Here is an 11,085-nt window from a genome sequence, read left to right as displayed (position 1 = left end):
CTGCCCTTCTCTGTCTGTGATGACTTAATGAAGATGGTGAGAAGCTATTGGTGGGGTGTGGAGAATGGTAAGTATAAGATGCACTGAGTTGCATGGGATAAAATGATCCTCCCAAAGAACCATGGTGGTCTTGGCTTCCGGGACATGCGCCTTTTCGATCAAGCTTTGCTAGCCCGGCAGGCTTGGAGGCTAGTAGAGAGGCCGGGGAGTTTGTGTGCAAGATTGTTAAAGGCAAAGTATTATAGGAGGGGAAATCTGATGGATACAGTTTTTAGGGGTAATCCTTCTTCTGTGTGGAAAAGATTTGAATATGGTCTGGAGTTGCTAAAGAAGGGAATCATATGGAGGATTGGCAATGGGCGCATAGTGAGAGTTTGGAGAGACCCTTGGCTCCCTCGGGGGTCATCTCATCGGCCAATTTCTGTCCAGGGCCGCTGTAGATACACCCGGGTTGCTAGTTTCCTTGATGAGAATGGTGAATGAAAGGAAAACCTGGTGAGGGAATATTTCTTACCTGAAGATGTAGACCTGATTTTGAAGATCAAGACCTCACCAAGAAAGGATGCTGATTGTATAGCATGGCAACCGGAGAAGTCATGTGTTTTTTTCTGTCAAAAGCGCCTATCACCTTGCAGTAGCTGAGAAGATCCAAAACAATCAGGTTCAGAGAAGATTTGTTGGAGCTTCGAGTTCTCAGCCAACGGGTGATAGACCGGTCTGGAATCTCATTTGGCAGACCCCGGTGCCTCAAAAGATGAAGATCTTTGCCTGGAGAATGCTGACTGATAGCCTACCGACAATGTTGAACATGAAGAAACATCATATCGATCGGTTGGGGTGTTGTCCTCGTTGCGGGATGAATGATGAGGATGCTTTTCATGCGATGATTATATGCCCCAACTCGTATGCTCTTTGGAACGCAATGGCTGAAGTGTGGGAGTTGCCGAAAATAGATGATATTGTGTATATTGGGCCGGAGTGGATGTTCGATATTTTGCGCATGATTTCAATGGAACAGAGATGTAAGGTGTTGTTGTTAACATGGAGAATTTGGCAATTGCGAAATGATAGTGCCCATGACAAACGTATCCCACCGATCGAAGTTACCAGGAGGTATCTAAGTAGCTATGTTGAAACGCTATTCATGATATGGCAAAAGGATGGGCGGGATCCTCTGAAGGGGAAGCGACCAAGTGGAATAGTTTCGAATCCCTAGGTGAAGATGAGGCAGGTAAACGCAGTGAGAAATCGATGGCCTCGGCCGGGCATCGATCAATTGGTTGTCTCGATAGATGGTTCTTTTGCAGATGGCAGAGCTGGGATAGGAGTAATAATCAGAAATTCAGGTGGGGAAGTGTTGTTGTCAACATGGCGTTTTTTGCCCTTCTACAATGATGCTTTTGAGGCTGAAGTTCAGGCTGCGCTAGAAGGGATCAAACTCGCCCTGCAACACACTAATCAGAGGCTGGTATTACAAACTGATTGTTCGATGCTACTACAAGCGATGCAAAGTACAGACTTGGACCGTGTGGAGGCACGTTTTCTCATCAAGGACCTGAAGAGGAGGACTCAAGGAGACCGAGAGCTATTACTCGTGAAGATAGGTCGGAAGCAAAACAGGGCTGCAGATTCATTAGCGAAGTATGCTCGGGTAAACAGGAGTACAAATGTTTTGTTATTCCAGTCACCCGATTGTATTTTATCAGCAATTGCTGATGATTGTATCCCTATTCCAAAGTAATAAAGCTCTCTCTGTTTCCCCGCAAAAAAAAAGTATAGACCTTCCAGTGGTGTAAATAATTTGTGTTTCCAGCCCATCCAATGCAAGCAGCCTATTCCGGTCCAGGGTGAAAAAAAAAATTCGAACCTATGGGTGGTAACGGGTTGGGTTAGGGTCAGTAGAGCCAGAATGCATCCGATTCAAAATCTAATCCGGCTCCGAAATCAATCCCAGTGCAAAACCAACCCCGCCTCTGGCCCTGGTGGGGACCTGTCGGTGTAAAGAATAGTAGGTTCTCCTCGCTGGCGGACCCACTCCGGTAAGATATCAGCAAATGCTTCATGCCACATTTGTCCGGAACCATAGCCACCCCGCGGGACCAGCCGACCGGGCTCTCCGACCAAGCTCCGCGACCAGTCCCCGGGTCACAGGAGCAAACCCCGCGACTAGCCTCCTCTAGCCGCGGGGCAGGTATGTGTCCAAATAGTCTAAATCACAATAAATACATTTTCACTTGAATATTTCCCTTCCCCAGAGCCTCTTTCTGGTCATCCAAGGCATGGCCGGCGCAGAGCTACCGTGTCCCATCCCGTAGCATTAATCACTACGGGACGGCCTGACAGGCGTGGCAGGAGTTCTTTTGCAGGTGCACAGGCGGTGCATGGGGATGGGACAGGATAGTCCAGGCGACCGAGATGACGCAGGCGATGGAGCGATGGGACATGCTCTGTGGCACCATAGAGTAAATGGGATACGTTTGCTCTTAGTAATGATAGGCCTAGGTGAGAAACTCTAGCTAGACCTGAGTCTATGCCTTAACTCACATGTAAGTCCTCTCTCCCTCTGATACATAAAGGGAGGAGTACCAGGCTTGTAGAGAGGAGAGATTTTTGGGCCCAACAAGTAGAAGGCTGGACAAGAACATCATCTGTAATTGGCTTAGACCACAACAAGAAGAATACATAGGATGTAGGGCTATTACCCGGAGGGGGGCCTGAACCTGGATAAACCCCGGTGTCTTGAGTTGCACATACACAGCCAGATCTAACATATGCATTCCTAACAAAGATCACGCACCCACTATCCAACATACCCTGGAATCACTGTCAGGGATTACCCTCGACATTTGGCGCGCTAGGTAGGAGGGGTGCATTTCCAAGTTCGAGATTCAAGTTGTTGTAAGGTGTTCTTCGTTGGGTACGACCCAGACGGAGCCGATATGTCCCAAACTCAGGATATCGGATCAGGATCCGAAGGCTCCGGGAGGCTGCTGAGGCATCCATGCTCCCGGCGCCAAGGAGAGCTGATGGACCGCAAGCTCTGGAGGAACGGGCTTCTTCGGTGGTAGCCCCACTCGGAGGATCGCTCACCGCACAAGGACTGCCACCCTTAGCCCTGTGATGTGAACTAAAACCATCAGGCAGGTATGATTCGATCTGATAAAAGAATATCGGGGAACTAATCGCGTGTGTCGTTTCTCCGAGCAGGCTCAACCCCAGGACGAACAGAAGGGTCTACACCTCGAACTTTGGGCACGAGTAACGACCACTCCCCACGGGAAGGGGGAATCCTTGTTCTACCTTGTAGGATTTTAAAGGGTCAAACGCGGTACTAGTCTCTAAGCGGAGCATGCTTCCCCCCGACTAGGAAGGAGCAAACACAGGACCATGCATCGTCAGGTACATGGTTCAATTCTATTTTTTTCGGTTGTTAAATGCGAAGCAGAGTATGAGGGCCTCTTAACCGGAACACGAGCGTCACCCACGTGGGGAGAAACACCTACTAGCGATGAGGGACTCGCTACTAGGTGAAACCCTGTCGCCAAGGGGTCTTCAGTGCTCGGACCGAACGATGACGACATACCTCTCCGAAGTGAGAAAGATAGAGCAATGCTCCATCAGCTGGGAAGTTACACACGTCCCTCGCAAGGATTTCTTCCCTGGCCGATGGGCTGGCCCGTCTAGCCTTTTCTTGCGAACCTGTCTTGGTCAGAGTCTTTGAGAAGAAGACTCACATGGACACCCGCTGCGGTCTCAGCTGAAGCGGAAGGGATGCTCCGCTTAGAAATGGAACACCAGAGGCAACACCTTTGGAGGCAATGCCTCCCTCGGTGCCGTCGACCTCGGGTGGCCATTATGTGGACGCCCTGCTCGATTCGGGTACGACCTAGTCACCTGTTCCAGATCTCTCTTCGCCCAGAGTAATTCCTCCCGACAGGCTAGTCAAAAAATAGAGCGCAAGCCACACCGGTGTCAGCCGAACGAACCCTACTAGTGTAACCTAGGACCATCACGCGGTGCGAGTGGTCGGTGCAACGCACCTTGAAGGTCGCTCAAAGTACTCGCCCACTCGGCCATAAACCCCTGCACACATCTGGCCACCACCTCCAAGGATTGTCGGTTGGAAGGGTGGTCGACAGATATGGTCGGGGATTCGATGAGGGTTGGGGGGCCAATCGGCGTGGGTGGCGGATCGGTTTGAGTGAAAGGCTCTAACACTCCAGGAACTCTACGACCACAACGACATAATCTTGTCAAGAAACAAAGGTGTGGGGGCTCCATTCAAAAAATGTTACATAACAAAGGTTACAATCGAGTTTTTTACTCCTCGGCGGCCTCCACCAAAAAGATGGACATCACGTAGTCTACCGTCCCCTGGCACTCCCGCTAAAGTCTCTCATCGGCTTCTGGACAAGCAACCGCGGCCCCTTCCCGGACCAAGTCCAGGTTGAAGTTAGGGTCACGGCTACAGTAGCACCGAAAGATGTACTCCGTGGTTGCTCTCACCGCCTGCGATATGTCCTTCACCCCCCTCAATGCTAGGGTGGCAAGGAACTCAGAGAGGTGCTCCGCAAGTACCCAGAGGGCATAGGCCCAGGCTTGGGCAGTACGGCCATCTTTCGGCTCGATCACCCCTAGCCCAAGGCTGCCCAGTGGATCCTCCAGCGCTCCGAAGGCTTCCTGGAGAATGTTGAGGGTAGTGCGCTCATCCTCCTTGAGCTGGGAGCGCTCAGCGGCTAGCGCGGCTTTATCTTGGGAGAACTCGCCACACCTCCTCTACGTCTCAGCAAGCTGCTTCTCCAGCTTGGCGCATCTACTCGTCTCCTTCTCTTCAACAAGCTTGCGGATGGCAGCCGGGAAATGGCCGACCCACGAGAGCAAGTCAGGAGTCAAAACAGACTCCTCGACCGAGCCCGTGGGGCTTGGAGCCATCGTTGATACACCGAGGGGGAAAGCCAACGCTAGCAGAGGCGCCGAGGTATCAGGCCGGAGGGCCGTCAGGGAGGCGGCTGTGGCGATAGCGGCGGCGTAGCGCAGGGTGGTCGTGCCGCAGCCGAGAGTGGCGGCCGTTTCAACGCTGTCGATGAGGACATGTGTTGATTACTCTGGAATCGAAATCACGGGAAAGAAATAGATGGATAGTTAACGAGCTCGTTAAATTACACAAGAAATCCTTTAACGAAAGACTTCCCATTTGTGATGGAAGAAAGGGCATGTTCACAGCTGGTCAATCCCGATCAAGGAGGGAACGAGACCCGCCAAGAAAAGTGAAGCGAAGATTACGATCTCCCCTTGGCGGGGGGAAGGAACATCTCCCATAGGGTGGTATCCGGAGGACAGACAACGCGAAAGCAGTTGATTCTCATACATCTGCTTCACCTTCGCGGCGGCGCACTTGGACTTGGGGAAGTCGGCCTCCTTTCCGGTGCGTGACGCCATGGGGGGGGGCAATGGTGGTTGTTTGGAAGACTCTGGTGGAGGTTGGAGGCGGAGGTCTCTAACATAGATCTCGGGTGGCGGAGAGATTTCTGGGGCCTTCCGCCCTCCCATTTATAGGATCAACTTGGCTCTGCCGCCCCAACTCCCGAGGATCCATCTGGGGAACCCAAATTCCCTCGAAATTCAATGTCCATTAAAGTTTTTCTCTCTCCCACGATTCTCTCCCTTGCGCACGCTTCCCTAATTTCTCTCTCCCACTATCCTTTTTCTATGGACGATTAACCTCCCCTTGGGATGCAGTTTTCTGTGCTAGACCACAAAAGTGGATCGTATCGCTGACCACTCCCCGGATGAATTCATGTTCGCATAGGGCCCAAGTGGCTCGACTGAGTCCAGCCACGATCATCTGACAAACTGCTCAGTCTACCGCATCCGTGAAGGAGTTTAGGGGCTATTGTCGGTGTAAAGAATAGTGGGGTCTCCGCTCGGGTAGACCGACTCCGGTAAGATATCAGCAGATGCTGCATACCATATTTGTCCGAAACCATGGCCACCCCGCGGGACCAGCCATCGACCATGCTACTGGGCTCTCTGACCAAGCTCCGTGACCAGTCCCTAGGTCGCAGGAGCAAACCCCGCGACCAGCCTCCTCTAGCCGTGGGGCAGGTATGTGTCCAAACAGTCTAAATCACGATAAATATCTTTTCACTCGAGTATTTTCCTTCCCCAGGTCCTCTTTCTGGTCATCCAAGGCATGGCCGGTGCAGAGCTACCGTGTCCCATCCCGTAGCATTAATCACTACGGGACGGCCTGACAGGCGTGGTACGAGTTCTTTTGCAGGTGCGCAGGCGGTGCATGGGGACGGGACAGTCCGAGCGACCAGGATGACGCAGGCGGTGGAGCGATGGGACATGCTCTGTGGCGCCGTAGAGAAAATGGGATACGTCTACTCTTAGTAATGATGGACCTAGGTGAGAAACTCTAGCTAGACTTGAGTCTATATCTTAACTCACATGTAAGTCCTCTCTCCCTGTGATATATAAAGGGAGGAGTACCAGGCTTGTAGAGAGGAGAGATTTTTGGGCCCGACAAGTAGAAGGTTAGGCAAGAACATCATCTGTAACTGGCTTAGACTACAACAAGAAGAATACACAGGATGTAGGGCTATTACCCGGGGGGCCTAAACCTGGATAAACCCCGGTGTCTTGAGTTGCACATACACAGCCAGATCCAACATACGCATTCCGAACAAAAATCACGCACCCACTGTCCAACATACTCCGGAATCACTGTTAGGGATTACCCTCGACAGGACCTGAGACCCGACAGGGCAACCCGAAACCCAATAAATCTCATCGGCAATGGAGGCGAGGCCAAGCGCACCTCGGCAACCGGTTGGGGGGCGCTGTTGCCAAGCTACGCAGTCTGCACGTAGCCACCGCTACCGCATGTTGTAGCCGCCGTCTCCACACGTAGCCATCACCCATCACCGCACCGCACACCGCCCGCCACCCACCACCTCGCGTAGCCGCCACCACCTAGGCTTAGGGTTTGTGAGGGGTGGCCTATGGCCGGGTGGGTGTATCCATGTATGTGAGTGACCATGCGTCCATGCGTGTGATGCATGAGATAAGGCCGCAAGTGTGGGCTGAAAGCGCTGGGAGCCACAAATGGGCCATAGGTGTGGCATTGTGCCTCGGGATTTTGGAGCCCGTGAGGCACCCTCGGTTAAAAAACTAAACCTAGATCCGAACCCGACTCGGGTTAGGGTCCCGACCCAACCGACAGGATGGTTTTTACATTTGAACCCGCTCCTACCGGGTCTAAACCCGTGGGCCCGATCTGACCCGACCCACTACCACCTGTATTTAGACCTATATTTTGCATCGGTTTTGGGCCCACAATAACGCCTCCTCATGCGTTGTCAGTGTAAAAAAAAATCATTGCCACATGTTCATGTGTGTGTTCCTATTATCAGAGTGCTCCATCTATCCTCAGTGATTTTCCGCGCTCACCCCTTACCGCAAATCTCAATTTAAGCCGGTGGCCCTAATTTTTTAATAATAGAAACAAGTTTCCAACCTCTACATCATAAAGATGTACGCATTCTGGTTGTTATTACAATCATCAGTGTAAGCGTGCATCCTCTCCTTACTTAGAGTAACAATATACCCGAGGTATTGCTCTTGACTAAAACACAAGCGCGAATCTCAGAGCACCATTGAGTGACATCCGCCGTAGGTGAGGAAAACTGAGGTCTCAAGATAAAACCATATGCAACCCTTGGCCTTAGCTTTTGACCAATGCGTGACACTTTCTTCTGCGGTAGACTCTGCATCTTGGCATATGCAGAAGCAGAGCAAAATTGAGTACATTGCAGGCTGCACAACCCCACAGGTGCGGGTGCGTATTGCTCATCGAATGCAGAGGAAGTAATCTTGGAAATTGAGCGTTTTACTGTTCATGGGAGGTAGCACGAGGTACCATCAAAGGTACCGAAATTTGGTACTTAGGTAAATTTGGTATCTTCCTAGTTATAATTCTTAGTACCTTCTAAAGATGATAAAAATGCTCTTGTAAATTATGATTTGTTTGGCAGAATTTTAACTTGAGAACTTTTAGAGCTAAGTATATGTAGCTTCACGGACTTGAACAGAGGGTACACCAAGCGTGTTTAGATGAGATATTTTGTTTCCACTTTAAACTAAACATAAAGACAAACCATTTTATTTCAATTAGTAAATTTTATAAAACTATAACTATTTACATCTAACTATCACAAAACTACAACCTTTAGAACGAGTTTCACAAAACTACAAATACTTGTGTCCTTAATAACATAAAACTATTTTTTTTTTCACAAAACTACACAAAAATAGTTTCAGAAAGTTACAACTATTTTGCGCAAAATAGTTATAATTTTATGTAAAAAATATAGTTTTGTGTTATAGGGGCACAAGTACTTCAATTTTTGTAAAACTCGCTTCCAAAAGTTTTAATTTTGTGATAGTTAAGAGTAAATAGTTACAGTTTTATAAAATTTACTTTATTTTAATCTACAAACTCCAGATCTAATGCGTAGATGGGAGGTAGAGCCCTGCAAAATATTCCCCTAACTCATCTGTTGTTAATTTTTTTCCACTTAGTTAGTCCATGTGTATAATTTTTGCAATACTTACGTGAACTATTTTTTTACTGTAAATAGGTTTTATATGGCCATCCTGCATAAACATCAAGCATTCCTGCGCCCTGTATCAGTATGTGTAACAATAGAACCAAGAATAGTGTGTTCCAACTTTCAACTTGAGATAATTTGACCATTTTATTGGCTTTTTTAGGATAAAATTTAGTTATTTTATTTGAATAACTGACGCGTGACCGTCTTTGTTTGTGCACGCACATTGGAGGCTTGCAGACATTATTGCAAGAGCAGCACTGTGCTGCTGCTCGATGCATGGGTGGGAAACAGAGCGTACAGAGAGCTAGCCGACGTAGTACATGGGGTCGGGCAGCTTGAATGTGCGGCCGCCCTCCGGCGCGCCGAGGATGTCCGTCCACTGATCGCCGATGTTGCCGACAATGACGTACCCGGCGTCCTCCAGCTTCTTCCGCTCGCCGGACTTGAACTCCATCGACGGCACCCGCGCGTCCACCGGCCTGCATCCATGCGCGCTGCGGTTAGCAACGAACACCACTTGCAAGCTGCAACACCAATGCATGCAGAGGGCGTGCGTACTTGAGCAGGAGCTTCTCGTAGCCGACGTAGCCCGCGAGCTCGAGGTTCTTCGCCGTGGCCTCCCGCTTGTCCTCGCGCCGCCCCGTCAGGATCACCGGCTTGATGCCAAGAGACTGCAGCCTCTTGTACAGCCGCAGCGACTCCGGCAGCGCCGGCGCGTTCGCCTCCTTCACGTACTGTCCGAACAGCGTCGAGTTGTACGGCTCCGCCCTGCGTTTCCACGCCCGCGTACGCGATCACGCGTCACGTACGTACAAACACGAGGCATGAATGCATGACATGACGCACGCATACGTACCCGAAGCCGTGCTCGGCGTAGTAGGGGAGGTTGGACAGGGTGGTCTCGTCGACGTCGAACACCCACACCTCCTTGCCCTCGCCGGTGAGGTTCAGGCCCTCGGCGTAGGCGACGGCCTCGTCCACGACGGCCCGTGAGTCGCTCCGGTAGTGCCCGCCCAGCATGTAGTTGCCGACGTACTTCTCGCAGCGCGCCGGGATCGTCCGCCAGCCGCGCAGGGTGTTGGTCTCCACGGCGAACCGCCAGCTGTCGCACGGCACGCGGCCGCGCCGGCCCAGGTGGCCGCCGGACCCCAGCAGCGGCCGCAGCATGTGGATCAACGGCACGTCGTCCTCGATCGCGAGCTTCACCTCCCACGCGCCGCAGCTAGCCGCGAGGGCGAGGAGGACGGCGGCGAGGAGTTTAGCCACTGCCATCGTCGCCACTGGATCTTGCCTGCTGTGCTTTGTGTGCTCGAGCTGTATTAATAGAGGCGCCAGTGAGAGGGAGCCAGAGAGAATGCAAGCTAGAGAAAGGGAAAGGGTTGATTGCTGGGGCCCACTGCGACGGACAGGAGAGGCCGTGCATCACGTGGGCATAGTGCCATTGATTTGGATGGCTGTGATGGTACACAGCGATTGGAAAAAATTTATATGATATTTTTGATATTTCTATTTTATCGATCGGATCTGATAAATTTTTTTTATTGTTTGGAATTTTATTTTTTTAAAATTTTTGTCTGGCGGAACACCAGTATATCACTACTATTGTATGTTTAAATCTTGAAAAAAAAATACAAAAACCTCCCAAAAATCACTTGGATTTTAACTTTCTCTATAAGTTTTTTTTTGAAAAACCCTTTAAAAATTTGACTTTGTTGAAAAAACTCTCAAAAATTTAAAAAAATAAAAAACAAATCTAAAAAAACTAGAGACAATTCTAAGACCTTTTGTGAATTTTGTTTTCAAAAATAATATCCTTTGCATCATATTTCATGGAGATGAAGTTTGAAAAAAAAAGAAAAATGTGCAGCTAATTTATTAACTCATGTTATTTTAACTTTGTCATGTCTACCATTATTTTTTCTACACAAATCATTGTTTAAGTAAACTAATAAAAGTGGTTTCACTAATTTTGGGGGTGTTATGGATTAGTTATGAATTAATATATCTGTAACACATTTACTCAATCTTGTACTTTACAATAACTACTTCAAGATTTCATGTATTTTTAGAAGATAGAGGATCATGTAAGAAGACTAAAAAATTAGTTTCATGATTTTTGAATTAGTAAATAATTAACTATGCATTTAACTCGAATTAATAAATGAGCTACATGTTTTTCGTTTTCTTTTTTCAAACTTACTCTCCATGAAATATGATGCAAAGGATATTATTTTTTAAAAAAAAATCACAGAAGTTCTTAGAATTATAGCTAGTTTTTTTAGAATTTTTTGTGATTTTTTTTAAAAAATTGAATTTTGGGGGTGTTTTTCCAACAAAATTGAACCTTTGGGGTTTTTTCAACAAAAACAATTTTTGTGAAGTCAAAATCTAAGTGACTTTTAGGGGTTTTGTATTTTTCTTTTGAATCTATAATACTCTCTTAGTTCTATGTTATTATGTGTTTTTT

At 48.8% G+C, this 11,085-nt stretch overlaps 1 protein-coding gene across 1 annotated transcript; it reads right to left on the bottom strand.

The window, feature by feature from the left end:
- Window positions 1-8,763: 8,763 nt before the first annotated feature.
- On the bottom strand, window positions 8,764-9,929 carry LOC133883868 (stem 28 kDa glycoprotein-like). Its single transcript, XM_062323255.1, has 3 exons — window positions 9,475-9,929; window positions 9,177-9,386; window positions 8,764-9,097 (listed from the first exon to the last, which is right to left on the bottom strand). Exons 1-3 carry the CDS (start codon window positions 9,888-9,890, stop codon window positions 8,923-8,925), a joined length of 801 nt encoding a protein of 266 aa, XP_062179239.1. The 5' UTR covers window positions 9,891-9,929; the 3' UTR covers window positions 8,764-8,922.
- Window positions 9,930-11,085: the final 1,156 nt, after the last annotated feature.

Source organism: Phragmites australis, chromosome 11, assembly GCF_958298935.1.
Source record: "Phragmites australis chromosome 11, lpPhrAust1.1, whole genome shotgun sequence".
NCBI lineage: Eukaryota > Viridiplantae > Streptophyta > Magnoliopsida > Poales > Poaceae > Phragmites > Phragmites australis.
This window is presented reverse-complemented; position numbering and strand designations above follow the sequence as displayed.